Source organism: Apostichopus japonicus, chromosome 20, assembly GCF_037975245.1.
Source record: "Apostichopus japonicus isolate 1M-3 chromosome 20, ASM3797524v1, whole genome shotgun sequence".
Lineage (NCBI taxonomy): Eukaryota > Metazoa > Echinodermata > Holothuroidea > Aspidochirotida > Stichopodidae > Apostichopus > Apostichopus japonicus.
The window spans coordinates 21705453-21724742 of record NC_092580.1 but is presented as its reverse complement, the minus strand read 5'-3'; the positions used below and the strand labels follow the sequence as shown (position 1 = coordinate 21724742).

The window sequence follows — 19290 nt, the reverse complement described above, 5'->3', positions numbered from 1 at the left end:
ACCAGATCGAAGATTCTTAATAATAATCTATAGCACTTTATCTGTAGCTGTGATCGCTTCGCTGTTTATTTGGAAAGCGTAATTTGATACGATGTGTAACATATAAATTCCGATCGACGTTATTCATCCTCAATTTCAGATGTTCAAAAGTGAAGTGAACGGTTGATCGAAGTCTTGTAAAGATGTTACGAGGCGCATCAAATGATCCTTCCTTGAAGAGAGCCGCAAAACGAGAAATGGTAAACGATCGAGATCACTAAATTAACACTTATGTTGACTGTGTTACTTGTCTGTAGGCCTAGGCCTACCTGTCATTTGCCATTCGACTTTTGCCCCAGTCTTACTCTAGCGGTTTATGTAACTATAGACTCGCATAGGCCAGACTTAGCCTACGTTAGTTCAATGATAAGTAATATTTAGTACTAATATTGTGTGCTCTAAACAACAGTAATTAAGTATACATTTACATAGGTACAGTATTTGTTAAACAAGAAGCATACTGCTGGGCCCAGAATTTATCACATAATTGTTGTTTGAACTGTGATCGCCTTCCTTGATTCCAGTGTTGAGCGACAATCATATCAATTACATAGCCCAACAAAAGTAAAGCTAGCTGGTGTAGTACTACAGAGCCTATAACTTAGTCTTAGGTACTGTTGTTACTTTTGTTAGGCCTATACTGTGGAGGGTCCAAAATTGTTTCCACATTTGGCCTAGCACTTAATTGTCAGAAAACTAATGATTTGATCGAAGAAATGTTTCCACGGTTGTGCACATTGTACAAAAGGTATATATAGTTGTTTTTTCCCATGTATTTTTTCATTTTCATTTATTTATTTCCAGTATAAATATAAATATTTATAAAAAGGACATCAAAAGTGAGTATGTAACAAGAAATTGCTTTCAAATGTTAGTGTACAAAACACAAAAACAATAAATAAATAACAAATAAATAACAAATAACACTTTTATGTCAAAGTATTTACCAGTTTTGGATGAAGTATACCTCACTCAGTAATGTATGTCTGTTTGGCCTGTTGCCTTGCAAGTTGTCCCAATTTTGTTCACCCTATGAATTATGATCATTTTTTTTTTTCTTGAGATTATAATGAGAACTGCCTTCAAAGGAGAGGAAATCATGAAAATGCATAAGGACATATTTAAAAAATGTGCCTTTGAAACACTGAGATCTTATAAAAACTCTTAAGATATGGTACAAAAGGAATGTATGCCACATTTTTTCCCTGGCAGTCTTAGAAAATTGTCTATACAACAAACTTAATGCTTGCAAGTGTTAAAATGAAGTTCTCTGTGTTTGCATATTTGTCTTGAATAATTTGGTATAGATTACACTCATTCCTGATATCTGTTGTGTAATTATACAGTACCCAGTGAACAAATTAGAACCCAAAGAAATTGAGACAACTCACTTTTTAAGCTAGGTCTAAAAGAAAACAAGAAAAATGTAAGTTAGGTTAAGGACTATGGTATAGCTACGTAGTCTTGCTATGTGGTAAAAATTATAAGCATCATCAGTATTGTGTTAGACTTATTAAATGTGAGTCATCCCTTAAAGAAAGGAGAAGAAGTTGTCCCCATCTGGTTATTGGTGTCGTAGTTGAGGAGCTTCCCATGCCTTGTAGAGAAACTTGGATTGAAGGGTATCCTAACAGTGTACCTAAAATTTGGTAGCAGCAGATTTGAAGCATGTGACTTGTAAGATCAGAAAGGTTACAGGACTGGTGCCATTGCCAATTTCTGTGCTTAAATTAAGGGTAGCTATATTTTTAATAACTTTGCCGGAGGTCTACAGTACTTACCTAAGAGTTCCGGACAGATTTTAATATGTTGTAAATCCACCAAGGAAGCTCATATAGAGAAAAGACAACATGCCAGTGGAAATCGGGATATATGGTTTTCCTACACATGATAAAGTGATAAATAGTTTTCACGATTAATCGTGGTATAATATGAATTAGAAGGCTCACAAGTAATGACTATGTACAGTTCCCTTGTTGATTCCTATCACCAATGTAGTCTATCAATATTATGAGGTCAGTTGTTGATACTAGTAATATGGACTAACTATGTACAGTATCTTTTTGAAATGGCTTAGAACAGGACTGGCCCCAGACTTTTCAAAATAATAACCTTTGAGTGTCAATTATTATTTTTTTCCCTTATATTAATAGTAGTAATTTTAATGATGAGACTTGTTGCTGATTTCTATCTTTAATAAAAATCATCTATATTCTTAGGTAAATGTTCTAGTCTGTATACATGAAATGCATGTTCAATGTAACAAAATAATTGCTAACCTCTACCCTTTATGCAACACACATAAGGCATACAATTAAAAGGTTAGTGTGTGAAATTTTGGTATCGATGAAATGTTTCCTAATCAGATACATATTTGGCAAACAACAAAGATGACATTGAATGTACAAAGGCAGCGTAGTTGGTCACAAAGGCAACGTAGTGAACGGTGGCACATTTTGCAACAGTTTTTTGGGACAGTTTGTACAAGTTTATCTCTGCAAAAAATGTAAAGCATCAGGATAGTACTTTTTGGAAAGTCTTAAACCTTTTTATAGCAGAAGAGATTGCTGCTCTAGTATACTGTTTATTTCTTTGAGAAATGATGAATATTCATTGTGTATTGTTCTCCTTTTAGGTACCCAACTATGATCCTGACAGAGGACAGCCTTGTTTAAAATGTGGGGATGCTTGTCCTGGGCTTGCTCTGCATTTCTGGAGGTAAGTTGCAAGCTCCTATGGCTGGCTATATAAACTTGAGATGTACAGTTTGTACTTGACTTTTGAGCCAAAATGTGCATAGTTGCACCTGTGACACTTATTCTGCTTCTCTGAGGTCTTTCTTTCAGATCTGAAAGACTGCCCTCAATTTTAGTTACCTGGAGAGAGATAATTGAGGGTTGTAAGTTTTCTGGATTTATTTTTTCAAGTTTTTTATTCATTTTTTTATTAATTCACGATTCAAATGAATCAAAAGCCTAATTCAGATTAAGCAAATCACGTGTGAATTGTATTTAAGAAAATATTATTCACAAGTTTCCAGACTTAAGCCAAAAACATGGAAGAATATGCCGATAGTAGGATACTCATTCCTTTGGTACTAAAAAAAAAACATGAGTGCGATTTAGTACAGGCAAACAAGAACACACAAAATAGGCTTTGAAAGTAGAAGCACGTCACAAACATTCTGCTGACTTGAATATAAGTTGAGCTCATCTGATGAGGTCATTTATGGGCTCAAAGGAGTTCAAGTATTTCTTTAAACTTAGTGACAAACAACTAATTGCTGTGGAAGTTTAGCGGGGGTTTTCAGTAGCCTGAATTTGTGGGGGAATGGTCAATCAATACCTGTTAGAAGTTGTAATAAGTTTCTGGTTCTCCCCCATTTTATTTATTTATTTATTATTTTTTTGCTGTCCAATTCCTGTTCCACTGCCTTACCCTTATCCCCACTGTATTTAGGTAGTTGTTTCATACTTTCCAGTCTTTCTTGACTGTTTTCTTCTTTATAGTTGAATATTGCCAACTATTAAACTGAGGTCATATTGATACATGGAAAATTATATTTCTAGCATTGATTCAGCAAATCTAATAAAGCTTTCCTGGTGAGTTTGAATGTAATGATAAACCATAACAGTGGTGGCTTTAATGTGCTTAGTATTTCCCACTCAATCAAATTATGTGAGATATAGCAAGGTTTCATCTCATTGTATTAAAGTAGTGTTGTTGTCACTCAGACTCCACATCTGACTGCAGTGGATTTGAGATTAAATCGAACAAACACAGCACAGTAAATTCTGCCAGACATGCTATTTCTGGTTTAAAATGATAACACTGTAATCTTTTACTGCTCGTATTTTTAAATATTTTACTAAACGGGGGAAATGGCTATTTTTGAATTGCGTGGACCTGAAATATAAAAAAAAAGGAAAAAAAAGAGAACCTGTAAGTTTAGATATAAGGTTAGATGATAGAATGAAACTGAAAGATATTACTATTATTATGATCATTTTTTATATAAATTTAAATTTCTAGTTACATTCATGAGATAGGCACCAGCAGTAGAATCATTTCATACATGTTTGCTAGTTTTAATCTTCTAGCCTGATTATGCACATGCCATTGGGGGAGGATTAAGGAATGAATTGCTTCAGAAAATTTTAAAGGTATATTAACCACCTGGATAGTCTTCAGGAATGTCATACATTTCCAGCAGTAGGTGAGACATTACTGGACAATCTCTGGACAATATAATCGCTGGATGTAATATAACATAATTTAGTCTCTTAATGGACATAATCTCTTAATGGATATAATATAAGCTCTGGACAATACTGGACAATCTCCAGTATTAGCGTAAGACACTTCTAGGTCTTTCTGAAGGGTATTTTAGTAGCTTGCTGAAAACACCAGGTTTATAGTTTCTTCGGGTTTGTGTAACTTACTGGTGCATAATGTTTGGTTTTGTCCAAGCCTTTTATTGTTTGCTTTATGAGGTTAACAAAACATGTTGTTTGACTTCAAAAAAAATGTAGGCCCCTTGTACGATTAACAGGCAGCCATAAGGCAATATATTAATTTAGAAATGGCAGTCTGGAACGGTAAGTGTTGCATTTTGCTTTCTCTAGGTCTACGTACATCCAAATTGGCTCAAAATTAAGTGTAAAAAAAAGCATGGAATAACCATCGTGAATATGATGATAGGTAGGGCTAAGCTTTTGATTTAAAGTTACTGCATGGACAGTACAACTGTATGTGCATGAAATACTAAATTGTGAGTGTGATCGAAAGAGACTCTGAACCCTGTGGCCAAGTAACAGCATACTCCTGAAATATGTCCTGTTACTTTATATTTAAATGCATGCCGATGAAGTCTCCAATCCATTAATTACAAAAATAACAGATTGACATAGAGTGGTCACATGACACTATGTCAGCCAGTCAGAGCCATAAAAGAAGACCATGGAGAGAATTGGATTCTAGAAATGAGAAAATTACAAACTTTGATGGATGAAACTGAAGGACCACATCAAATTTAAAACAAATTTATCCAAGTTTTCTTTCACTATGGCCTGCTTATTGACACTTATGAGCAGAGCTTGCTGTACGGAATAAACAAGCTTAGTGAAATGGTGCAATAGCTAATTTTTACATAGGTTACAATGATATTCGTAACTCTCAGAGTAATTACAGTAGTCAGCTAGTCAGAGTTAATCCTGGATTCCCAGCCTAGATCCGATCCCTGTGTTGATTTCATTGTTCACTTTTAACTTTGCAGTCTTTCTGAAGTATCTTTTCAAGTAACCAAAATATGATTTCAGATGACTTTATAAAGCAGTGCTCACTATAAGAACACTCTGATAAGCTTTGTAAATTGCAACCTTTCTCATATGTACTGTAATTCATGTCAACCTTGTGTATGAGCTTTGAGAGTTTGAAGTAAAGGTAATTTTGAACTATTTTCGATAGTTGATCATATTAACATTTTATAGCCTACCCATAATCTTTTCTTACTTGAATTAGTCATATAAATCAACAAACTGTGAAACCAACAAACCCAAATCTGTTCAAATTTTAACGATGGCTGTCTTGAAAAAGAAAATAAAAAAGAATAAGTTTGATGGTGCTACAAAGAATTGATGAACTGAACAGGTTAAAATTACAATTGAGACCTGCTGCTGTTCTTTATGAAAACCTTTTATTGGCTTCCTTTTATGGCTAATTTTTCTTTTACAGAAAGGTGGACGGGTTGGTGTGAACAGTCGATCAAATTTGGAAAAAGTGTTAATTTCCCAGGATTTAAGGCATTGAGTGTGTTACAAAAAGAACTTTTAAAATCAAAGGTTTTAACAGCTATTTGCTAACCACCCCCAGGGTGTCTGTATAAGTACTAAACCATTGTATTTTAAATAAACATATTTTGTAAGCTATGAACAAGTATAGCCTTTTTGATGCCAAGTGTGCAGCCCAGGTACATGAGGCTTTCCAAGGAATTGTTACAGTAGTAATAAGTACAATAACACACACAAATGTTAAATGATGTATCAATATTGTTTAATCACATACCAGGCGCGTATCCAGGATTTTTTAACCCGGGGGGTGCGAATAACTATCTAAGCGGAGCGCCATCATCAGTTGGCGCGCAGCGTACAAGAAAGTTTCTGGTTTTGATACCCCCCAGATCACCGGAAATGGCACTTCTCGGGCTTGAAAATGAGCAACCAGATGTAGACTTTTGCCTGAGAACCAAGTATTTCCCAATAGTTTTCTTTCCATCCATAACCTTTTTGAAGATTCTCACCAGTCACACATCATGTTCGACCTCATCGCATCTCCTGTGGATCATTGCTTTTGTAGGTGATTCTACGTCGCGGTCCACAATACCCGACAGTGCACTTTTGAAGGTTTTCAGCCCATTATTTGTTCAGAATTTGAAAATTCACATTTCTCGTGAATAAACTCACTTCAAAACATACCCATAATATTGGCAAAAATGTCATCTATGGACAACCAATATAGAAAAACCTCCTTGAACCCCTAACAGACTGGTAAAAATTACACGAGTAGAGGGAAGTATGATGAAGAATGTTGGTCAGGAAATTTTCGAAAATTCAGACACACTAATTTATTGGTGTAGAAATATTAAAACCTCTTATAACGGCTATTATAAAACTTGATTGAAGGAAATGAAAAAATAGCAGATATTTCCTTGAACCGAACACTACACACATAGGCGTAGGAGACGGGGGCTCCTACTGAAAGAAAAATAAATTGCAATGATGTAGCTAAAGGAAATGAATAGTTTAAAAAATATCTCCTTGATAATTAAAATAAAGTTGTAAGCTTGGCCGACTAATTCGACATTACTAATGTAAAAGAGAATTTTACATAATTGGACCTCCATGCTCTTTCTCCATGTACATAAGACATTTTGTTGTTTACAGCATCCCGCGGTATACTGCGCAATTTCCACGAACCGTATACAGTACACGATGGCATGCGATGTAATAACCGATGCTTACTTATATGATATTGACAGTAACATGTTAAACGCGCGCACAGCGCGCGAACAATTTAGGTTATATTTTTCGGGTAAGTTGTTACAGCCCCCAAAATCAAATGGGTTACTATGACTACACACATCGACAGTTTTGAGGCTGTTCATCATGGAACCTCAATTTTCATGCTCACTGATATCTGCTGTGTGCTTTACAAATTCGAACAGGCGCGTATAGCGAATACTTTGCCAAGGGAGGGGCGAAGCCTGTAGGTAAACTATCTAAGCGTAGCGCCACCACGGGTTGGCGCGAAGCGTACAAGAAAATTTTGGCCGAAAATGCCTCCCAGATCGCTGGATATGACACTTCCACTGCCTTGTTAGTTGCATCTAAGCATTTTCTATATTGAATTTACTAGCGATATCATAAAAATAATATGTGCTGGGGGGGGCGGTCGCCCCCTTCCCGAAATGCGTCATGTACCCCGACGACTCGGTCGAGTTCAAGACCAGCCACAGTTGGTTTCATAGCACAATTGTTTAAGGCGTCCATACACACACACGCGTTATGGTAGACCATATATAGTATATATATAGATACATTAGTGAGAGAGGAAAAATGGAAACGTCAAAAATGGAGTTGTCGGTGAAAGGGGTAGGGTGATGTGCACGCCCCTTCCGACATCCTCGATCCATCACTGGCTACCCTGTGTATATATTAGGGATCAGCGCTGTAATGATGTCACTGTTCGTCTTTCTCTTCCCGATGTCTTGGCATATTTCTTCTACTCCCTCCTCTTTTTTCTCTCCTTCTTTTTCTTTTCCCTTCCTTCCTCCTCCTCTTTTCCCCCTTTTTTTTCCCTTTTTTCTTCTCTTTTTTTTCCTCTCCTTTTTCTTACCCGGGGGGCGCGCGCCCCCAACGCCCCCCCCTGGATACTCGCCTGCATACAAACAAACAATTTATTGAAGATTTGTTATATGCCCCGATCACAGTCCTGTATGCATGGGTGTCAGTCGCGGAGATGCAACGTCGAGTCGAGTTTGAATTATTTTGCAAAAATCAGCTCATTGGCAAGAGTACAGTATGTGAACTATGTTAGTGTGTGGCAAACCTATGTAATTTAACTATGTAAAACGTTGTACATGAAATACATAAACCTTTAATAAAGCCCCAACTGATGATACAATAGCTGGCAACTTAAATTTTTTATGAGAACTGCGAAAAATTGCCTCCCATGTTTCCACTCAATCTTCAGAAGAAAAAAAACAGTTTCACATTAAAGTTGGGAATGTTTGAGATATGTAGTGAGAGTAGCTGTTTACAAGTCTGGCCAAGGTAAGCAGAGATACATGGGTAGCTAGTAGTGGACACAAAATACTGTATGTGACAGGTGATAGGCAAATAGATTAAAGATTTTGAAAGCATCACTGCATGTGCAGTAGTGTAGTTTTAACTGTGCTTAGACTGCTATCCCACAGGTCCCTCACCCTAGCCCCTTGATTGTGGATAATACTAGATGGCGGATGTCATTGGAAATCCGTCTATATGCCTGTCCTTCCTCAAATAGCTTGAGATCAGTTGAAGTGTACAAGGACGGTGATACCTGCGGGAATCGGTATTATCTTACCGTTCGTTCGTTCGATAGCTTCTCCTTCTTCCAGTCCTCTTCTGATTCGATCAGTTTTCATTTCTCAAGATAATTAGGCTGTGTCACAATTGTTTCTCTCTTTGTCTGCCATTTGTCAGTTCATTCTTTAAAATATCTACCGTAGATGACTGAGGTTTTTTTTTATCAGATCAATTACCGATTTGTTGTCAAGGTTGTTTTTTGCTGGAATTGATGGTCTATAAGTATATGCCCACAGAACTTCAAAAAGGTAGAGTGTATTCAAAAATGGATGAGAAAGGAAATATAACAAAGTAACACATATGAAGTAAAATGGAAGCAGGGATCTTTAGCTTTGTCAGTGGGAATGGTGTTGTGTTTCCTCATTAGATGGCATACAGTTAGCTCTAGCCTACTGTTATCCATACCAGTGTGGATGGGAACATAACTTGAGCCGTGTAGATTCAACAATATCCTTGAGAACTACAACAAAAAATTCAAATGTTAGATAACGGCATGTCAAACACTGACACAGTCCATAAAAAAAAAAAAAGCTTTTAAAATGTAGGTCTGTCTCTTAACCTTTGAATGGAGACAGGTAGGTTAATTACTCATGGAAAAAAACGTGGAGGAGCCAGTAGAGTATGACCTATGACATTACTAAGAACCCATCCAGACCTAGACATGGCCACCTGCAGAGGTCAGAGGTCAGTGCTAACTGGTTACCAGTTGGCTCAACACACAGTAGTAGTGGAAGATTGAAAATCTTTGTGGAGACAGGTAAGTGAGGAGCTTCATAAATTAGCCAAACCAGGTAAGTTTTGACATTTTTCAGCATTATGACCAAACAAATTATGACTCAGAAGAGCAATAAAATTACATGAGCCACTACATCTTGGTCAGAGAATATTCCATGTTTAACTCCAAACACCTGTGGATCTTTGGATATCCTTGGAAAATATCCTACAGGATAGAAATAATAGCACTTACAGTCCTAATGACAATGTCAGATGCATCAAAGTTCATTTTGTTTTGGCCATATTAACAAAATAGTAGTAACTATCATTAGGCTACACCCTTGATTTAGAAGCAAGTGTGACATAATGTTCACATGCTGTTGAGCCAACTGTATGTGAATTTATGCAAAAGAGCCAATTTAGTAAAGGGAATTTCATCTCAACAAAATAACAGTCATGCTCTGCAAAACTACCTCAAGTATCTCCGAAAGAGAACAAAATCCAAATTGTACTTCTCAGTGGAACTAGATTATAGCCAAGGTTCACTCATTTAAAATTTAGGAAGTTGGCTGTCAAAGACTTTAAATTAGAAATGAATAGAATTTATCTGTGATTGCTCATTGGAATGAAATGCTTTTCAGTCATGAGGCAGCATGCAGACATTAAGCTATAAAGTTGGGACATTTGTATAGTATGTCACCTTCAAAATAAATGACAAACTTTATTTGGGTCAGTCGGACCATGTCTGATTGCAGTCTGTTTTTAAGTGTGTATGTTGACGCTTTTCTTACTAATCCAAGAAATCCAACCATAGTTTAATTGTGTCTATTAAACCTAGATTGATTTATTCATTGTAGATGAGATATACAATGGATAAACATCACCTAGTGGACTCTAAGCATGCCCTAAGTAGGCAATTAGGAAAGTGACTCTAAACAGCTAACTATGCAACCATTGTGACTCAAACTCTTTATTTCTTGAGTGGGGATGGTAACAACACATGCTGGTTGATATTTCAAGACTTAATCATGGTTGTCAGGTCTTTGATGGCATTGTTTGGTTTGTAATGGTAGGCTCCATATTTTGAACGAGAGTCTTTCAGCGTACTGTGTGATGATGCTGTACGAAGAGAATTTATATTGTTAATGTAATTAAGCTGGACCACACCTTGAAGGTGTTTGTTGATTGAGTCAATGAAACCCAAATAAACTTATCAGTCGACTTTCTTGCTTTTTACAGAAAGTAACTTTGGTCTCTTGAATTCTTGTAATCTTAAATGAAAACTTTGCATTTTATACAGACCTTATTGTTAAAATTGGAATATATTCCTCCTCACTGGTATTGTAGTAAAGATAAATTGTGACTCATTACTTTATAGTTGAGGTCAAGATTGATTTTCTCTGCCCATCTGACCCTAGGCAATTAAAGATGTGGAAACAGACACACACACACAAACACACAGAGCATTCTTCAAATATTATTCAATTTATTAAACTCTGTTCAAGTGAGATACCATGTAGTTCCTTGTTCAAATTGATCCAGTGCTTCTCTAAACTTTGCCAACATCCAGGAATTTATCTGCCGCTAAAGAGAAATTTAACATAAAACTGAAATGTATCATTGGCCCTGAACATTAACAATCTTCATCCATCATGTCGTCTTTGTTCCCGTGAACATTCTTTTCTCCATATAGAACACATTCTCATGTTCCAGTGCAAGTTCTTCCAATTAGCTGAAAATTTATATCTTAATATCACATGATTTACCAATCATATTTACTGAAAAAAGTCTGGGATGGATTTTCCAAAAAAAGTCTGTCAAAATTGACAGATCATGCATGACAATTTTGACTGATTAGGTTTCTTGAAGATTATTTTTGTGTATTAATCACGAGCCATTTGTCATGCTTTAACATCTTGTATCCTTTCTTCTTCGACTAAAAATCCTCGACGAGGAAAGATTATCATCGAATCCAGCTTATACTTTAAGATTAATTACAGAAAAAGGTCTAAAAAGTGCGATGATACAACTCGTTGACACAGGTTTCAAGTTTCTATACTTTTCTGTGCGGTCACGATAATTATCATCTTTAGCAGCCCGATGAGTCATAACCGGCTCATCGCCCTTTAAAAAATTCTTTAAAAACCCTTTTCTTTTTATTAGCCTCAGTCAGTGATAATAGGAATTACAAGCTCATTGCTTTAGGGGGTGTAATTGATCCCAGCCCTGGAATCAGATCGGTGCACCATAAAATCTTGCGTGTGCCGTGCAACACTTCTGGTTTTTAAAAAATATCGATAATCTCTGAGTGGTTCTGACGTTTCTACCAGCCTAGGACTCTCCGTACTAGTTATTTCTCTCCATTTTTTCGCCCTGATTTTGTTCCGCTCTGATAAGTAATCAGCGTCTGGAATTTGAACTGGACCTATTTACAAGAATTAGAATGTCTGCCGATTTTACGAGCATTAAAGCAACAATTTGTGTGAAATCTACGAGTGGATGTTTTTGGCTTATTTATTTATTTTTTTCCCCCATTGTTTTCTCTCTCTCAATCGCCAAATAACTTTTTAACTGAAACCTATAAAAATACTCACTTTTCAAAAATGAAGAAAAGGTTTGTGTGTTAAATTGCTATTTATTTGAGCTTCTATAGATGCTATTAGCACTGAGGTAAAGAAAAAAGGTGAGTTGAGGACAAATTTCGTAAGCCATCCAATGACATCATTAATTCAAAATGACATCATTAATTCAATAACTCACATCAAAATAGGTACACCTTTGATTGAAGTAGGGAAAAGAAGATGCCAGATTTCTTGGTTTGAGTACAGTATATGCTATTGCAATTTTGCATCAATATTTCAAAATTGGTCCAAAAAAGAAAAATTCTGCGAAACTGGTAATCAACCGAAACTACTGCTTTAAATTGCTTCATTAGTAATACTACATCAAATTACCCTCATCATCCATGACAAAGCATTATATCATTAGAGTGAATAATGTTACCGGGGGGCCTATAGACACTTTGTGTAATACGGTGCGGCATTTCTGTGGTCGCTGCTTGTAACATAGGTGTCTCCCAGACACTCGCCATCGAAAATAAACGAGTGCAAAATACATTATTGTTGGTTGGATGCGTTAATGTCACATTATCGGAGACGCATCGCATTTCAACATTTATGGTAGACTGGTCCTACGAAAAAGTTGACAGAATGAGTGAGCTTGTAAATAAATTTGCATACTAATTAGGGCAGTGGTTTGCCAATCGCTGGTTAGGTTAATTTCTTCTGATGTGCCACCTATTCAGACAAGCATAAATACTTTCATAGAATAAACATGGAATATAGAAGTGACACTTGTGTAGCTACTGAAGTGAATTTGGTAGTAGGTGGAATATATACCTCGGTAACTTTAGTTGGGGATAGAGAAAACTCATGGGCTTAGGGTGTAGGGTAAATTGTTAATTCTTTGCCTTTGTTTGCACTATTTAGTAATCCCACTCATTCAAAATGAAATGATGAAATATTTGGTGGGATCATCCTTGTCAGTATTTATGTTAACATTAGATTATTTAATCACTTAATTAAGTTAATTGTCCTTTTAAATTAAGAAATTACAACAATGACTCCTGCTGGTTTTCATCCTTGGCTTTGGAAACTTGGATAAGTTGGTTGTTAGAGGTCACAGGTGTCATTCCAGTCAAAAGTTTCTTTGCTGTTGATAATTTTTTGTTTGTTTGTTTTATAAAACAAAGTAACAGGACATGAAGCTGCAAATGATTCCTGTATATTGTCTTTCCTCAACAGAACTCCTTATACATTAGATACTTTGTTTTTTTAAATAACAATGGCTTAAAATACAATGGAAGTTTATTACTGAGTTTTCTCAAGGCATTTCTTGCACAAGGCTGATAATATTTTGCAATTTTATTACCTTGAACTGGGTTTTCATGCACTAATAGTCAGCTTTAGTTGAAAAGAAATTTCCTATCTCTCCTAATCCTCTGTTATGACTCTTGCCACCAAGGATAAGCTTTGACAATTGCCTTAGTTTATGAGGTAATCCCCCCCCCCCCCTTTCAGTAATACACACTGATTAAAGAGTTCTTTCAAACATCTTTGAAGCACAGTCCACTCTTAGTCATCTCTCGTCTAAAGTTTGTTAGTGTCAACCTGTGTTTTGGTCATAAGACAATGGCAGGTTTTTGCCCAGCTCCTTTTTAGCTGGGCATACTCAAGTACCATGGCATTAAGAGCATTAATAGTATTTTGATAAGGTTTCAGTGTAGACTTCCAAAGCAACAAGGTTGTAGCTCTTCAGTTCATGTCACAGCAAAGTCTGTTTAGCAAAGCAATGATTTTAATAAAGACCTAACATGTTCAGGATTTAATTTACAAGATTCACATCCTTTGGAAAAGATTAAACCATTTGAATCTAAGCATGTAAGCAGGGTAACCCTGTAAGTTGTTTCCAAAGTCCCAAAGGTATGACTAGTAATAATAGTTCTTAAAACTGTCTGTTGGTCATTTGAAGTTACCTTGGTTGATACGTACAATACAACTGTACGCTTTGACATAGTTAAGCTCAAAACTAGAAAGTCTAAGTACTGTATGTGGTATGTTTTTTAGTTTTTACCTTCAATAGTGTTTTGTACGTATAAAACCAAATGTGCTATCCTGCTTGTTGACCAAGATGCTGCACAATTTTCGATTTGTGAAGCAAAACAAAATTACTAAACCTCACCATTACTATGCATAAATTGTAAAGACTAAACATGTTCCTGAACTTGCCTTTAAAACAATTCCTTCACTGAAATACTGCCCTTTTTCCTTCTTTTGTCTTCAATTAAAGTATGTAATCTTGACTGTTGCATGTTCTCTATGTTCGTCAAGTTCTTTGACCTTATCGCTAGTTGAGCTTAAAAAACAAAAAACATAACCTTAGGTAAGTATGCGTATGAGAGTTTGCCCATAAAGATACCGAAATCCAAGCTGCAATGTTCTTACTGCCACTTGTGGTTAACAAGTGTTAGAAGTACTGGGTAGGTTGAAGACCCAAAAGAGGCGGCTGTAACTAGAAACTGTTAGCCAAGTGTCGCCCATGGCAATTTAAGATTTCTGAATCTGGCAATATTGTTTAGTTGTAACAAATTTGGGATACGTAAAATTATTGATCTAACCAGTGTTAAATAGCAATTTTCATAGGAAAAGGTATGTTATCCCTCATGCAGCAAAATCATTAAAATCTGAGTAGTGGTATGTAGGACATGTGTCCATAAATTGAATGATGATATTTTGCTCATTATGTTGTTGCATGTTTCATGTAACGACATATCATAAGAGGAAGTATCGTAAGAACTGTGTTTATGCATTGGATTGCGTTGGGTTGTGACTTAACACCATTCTGACTGAACCTTTTAGTATAATTGTACATAATTGGATATTAATCATCAATGTAACTAAGTGCTATATACTATTGTGAGTACTAAGTTCATAATTGTGTGGAGCTGATTGTTACCAGTAGTTAACAAGTTATTTAAACAAGAAGTCCAATCCAACAGAAAAATTTGTGTCCAGCAAATTTAATATAGTCTATTGCTTCTGCTTGAAAGTTAATATCTAATTCTGTCACTCACCCCTCCTCCCCCTCCCTCCCGCCCCCCCAACCTTTCCCGTTCCCATCCCAATAATCATACAGAGTGGTTTCTTTAAATCATAAATTATTTCTACTACTTGTCAGATTTTGAGAGATTCAGCGCAGCATTAATCCAGCTTTAAAGAGAGATGTCCTTCCTTTAAGGCCTCTTTACTTCTAGGCTGTCTCTCTCTCTCTGGTGGTCCTTCTAATTTGATCTTATATCTCTCATTATTATGTTTATGCAGCTGCTCTTTCTTTTGTTTAAACTTGGCTTGGATATTGTTTGAATCTGGCAGCATGTAGTGTCCACAACCACTACTTACCTTTGCCTGTTCTACGAATAGAAGACTGTCAACAACATTTACCGTAGTCGCATCCGTAGACTCTGTGTGAGGTTATATTGGAATTAATGTTACATTAATTCCAATACTACATTGTAGTAGTATTCATCGCTAGACTACTGTATATTCTTGCACGGTAAAAGGGGAAAATAAAATTTATCGAAATATACTTATCAGTTGATGAAGACTGTTTCAGTTTGAATAAAATATAATGAATAAATTATTAATGGCGATGTTCATGTTGGATCGCTCATTTTTATTGAAGATGTGTTTGTGAAACGATCTGGCTGCGTTTTATTTTTGGTTTTCATGGCCAGGTACAAATGATTTGTTAGGGGGTGGGGGAAGAGGGGGAAAAATAGCAAGACTATTGTATATTCTTACACCGTAAAATGGGAAAATAAAATTAAACAGTTGATAAAGACTGATTTCAGTTTGAATAAAATATAATTATTAAATTATGAATGGCGGTGTTCATATTGGATCGCTCATTTTAATTGAAAAGGTGTTTGTGAAATGATCTGACTGCGTTTCATTGGGTTTTCATGGCCAGTTACAAATTATTATATTTTGGGGGGGGGGAGTCGGGAAGGGAAAAATATGTGATAGCATTTACCTGGAGAAACATGATACTGTTGTGTAGTTGTTTCTTATGTGAATCTGGTGTTATGTGAATGTGGTGTTAAGAAAATAAGGTTCTACAGTGCGTACTTTGTCACTCGTTTCAGCAAAACACATGCATTCTACCAGTTTCTACTTGTACCACCAGAAATTAAGTAACATTGGTTATGTAATATTATAGCAGAATGAAACACAACAAGCTACTTTAAAAGTTTAAATATTGGAGGAAAGAACTTTCAACATCACTCACTCACCCTAATGGGACATCCTTGAAACAAATTAAACTGCTTGGTTTGCATTATACATGATGATTTGATGGGTTGAAAGTCTATAAAGTGTTTACATGGATGTGGTATGCATCAAAGGAAGTGAAATTCTTTAAAAAAAAACACCATGATTCCTACTTTACCAAATTTTGTTTTTGCTTCTATAATTGTGGTTTTCCGGACAACGATCGATCTGCAATCTCAGTTGTTGTCCCATTTAGTGTTACAGAAAGACTATATTTTCCACCACGATAGTGCTTCTCGCAATACATGTATCTTGACAATTTTAAGGTCCTGTGTCATTGTCATTTATTGTGTTTCTGAAGGTTTGAATAATACAATAAAGAGCACTGGATGATATTTTCATCAACCTTACTGTTGATACGTCTGACCAAATTTCAAAAGTCCCAATTAACTATATTTCTCATCTAAGATACGTCTGACCAAATTCAAAAGTCCCAATTAAATATATTTTCTCATCTTAAGATACCTAATCCAGTTTAGTTTCCTTCCTATTCTTTTGAATGCTTTGTTTGCTTTTGATTGTCCCATCTTTCTTTCATTACAGTACTGACACTATGGGTGTGTCTCAAACACAATGAATATTCATGTCATACTTAACAACCAATTAAAGGCTTTGTTTGCATGATGGAACTCCACCCACCATTCATTGATTAGCATTCTAGTGAATAGTGGGTGTACATGTGTTTGAGTAGTGTGTGTACACATGGCTGTTGACTGATTGCTAGTGTCAGTCAGTGGCCTTGGTCTGTATACTTGTACTTGCACAGAAGCGCCTGGCATTTCCCACTGAGAAACAAAAACTCATTGGAGCGAACTTGGGCCTGAGATATAGCCATACAGTGTGAAGATCAATAAGATCGACTGTGTACACAGCATGAGTAAACTCCAGCGACACTTGTGTATGTTTATTTGCCTTGAATGAAAGAATCTCTGTGCATTTGGAGGCTATTTTAATTTTTCATCAGGAGAGAGTAGCAGCTTCAAATAAAGCGGCTCGATCAAAAAAAGTACCGTGGGTGAGTAATGCACTATTCATTTCTGGGAGTGTGCTTTTTTATAAAAACTGCCATGATAGAATTGGGAATTAAATATCATATTTTGTGGACTGCACAATTTTAGTTTTGGTACATTTCATTGCAAAAAGCAGACTGCTTCTGGAAAAATATCTATTTATTTATTTATCCACCTTTCAGAATTGAAGAGGCACCTTGTTTCAATTCCCTTTTTGCATCAAAAAGTTATTTATAAAATTAATGCTATGTTTGTGACTTCTTTTTTTTTTCAAGATGAAAAACAATGTGCAGGCAAAAAGTATATACAAAAATATTAAATAGGAAAATTATATAACATATCAGTCATTAGGACAGTGACGGTATGTTCAGTAGCACCGTTACGTGGATAGATCAAGGATTGGAATCAGTACAGGAATGGAGATTAATACTAAATTTACAAACCTTAATTTAAGTCACTAGTGCAATTCACAATGAAGTCAATTTAGGGAGTAACCAAGTATACCTGCTTGCAAATAGTTGAAGCATCTTTCTTAAAAAGAAAGAAAATGAGGAAGAAGGGTTTCAGTGGTGACAGACTGAGTTTCAAAGATGAAATCCACAAAACAGCTTCACAGTGTCACTGCATTAGTCTGCCATTTGACCGCTCTTGTTCATATTGATGATGGACATGGTGAAACCTAAATGAAATCAAAGTTATGTCATATTTAGTGACAGACAGTATAAATATGAATGACAGCTTCTTGCATCAACTGGGTATGATTATAACCACTTCAGGCAGACATGTCTGGGTGTGATCCACCTTCGGGCACATCATGTTTCATTGACTGGGTATCCACTTTCAGCCATACATGTCTTTCATATTTTTCCATGGTATTGACAGGGTACCCTCTTTCAGGCATATCTGTTATGGCATCGACTGGATATCCAGTCTCAAGCATACAGTATTTCCATGGCAACAGAGTATCAAGCTTTCAGGCATATATGTCATTCATGGCATCAACTTACACTCCACGATTAGACTTGCCAAGGAACATCCATTATATATGCAAGAGTCAGGGAATATTCTATTAAAAACAGTGACCATACTATAGATGATGCACCCCTTGTATTGTGGTATATTGTATCTCACCAATCATTTACAATTATTGTGCATTAATGTACACTTTCATGAATTTGTAACATAGCTTAAACATGCCCCAGATATTGGTGATCATGATAGCTTGGGGTGATTATATCTTTATATTTGGCATTAAAATTCTACAAATAAAGTCTTGGAAAAAGGAGAATCTCCATAATTTCATACCCAGGATTTTCATATTTTTTTTTCATACTTAGTTATGTACATCCTATTTGTGTGTAAAACATTTACCGTGCTATTTGAGTCAGCCGTCGAAAATCAAAATCACACAGATTTTGAGGCATGTCAATCAATGGTGGATAATTTTCAAAGACATGGGTATACTAAGTACTGCATTATTTACTTTAACCTTTTAACCTTATAGATATATACCTAAGATTGGTGTCACTGTAATTACTGTACTCTGTATTGGGTATGTATATCCTTAGACTGCAATGGCCTTTGTTTTTGGCCCAGGTAGCTGACATTCTTTTCAGTGATCATTCTAAGTTGAACATTTGATCTAACTTCTTGATCCTTTTATTTGAAACTAGTTGTGATATTACATCAAAGATGCTATGATCAGGTAGTTAGTCACTTGAATCAGTGATTCCATTTACCACTAATTAATGCCAAAAGCACAGAAGATATTGATTGCTGTACACAATGAGCTTGTTATGTGGTCAGACAAGAATGTTCAGACTTAATCCTCTTTGGTTTTATAGAAAGAAGAGAAGGAAGTGTCATTTCTATACAGTACAAAAAAAAAACAAATCAATCATCATCACCTTAAGTTGATTGAAATGAGTTGATATTCATTGATTTGATAGTCTTGCGGCTTTCTTTGAAGACATTGAACTTCCTACCGTTTCTCTGGGAGGAATATGATCGCAACTT

General features: G+C 35.8%; 1 protein-coding gene across 2 annotated transcripts in view; it reads left to right on the top strand.

Moving 5' to 3' along the window:
• Positions 1-57: 57 nt before the first annotated feature.
• Positions 58-19290, top strand: part of LOC139961960 (prickle planar cell polarity protein 3-like) — a 63154-nt gene continuing 43921 nt past the window's right edge. The window contains exons 1-2 of one of the 2 annotated variants that reach the window (XM_071961690.1): positions 58-239; positions 2675-2757. In XM_071961690.1, coding sequence (XP_071817791.1) covers positions 183-239; positions 2675-2757 — 140 coding nt within the window. In that variant the 5' untranslated portion in view covers positions 58-182. Of the gene's footprint in view, positions 240-2674; positions 2758-16990; positions 17280-19290 lie in introns of those variants that run through there. The other variant, XM_071961691.1, reaches the window with a different exon arrangement.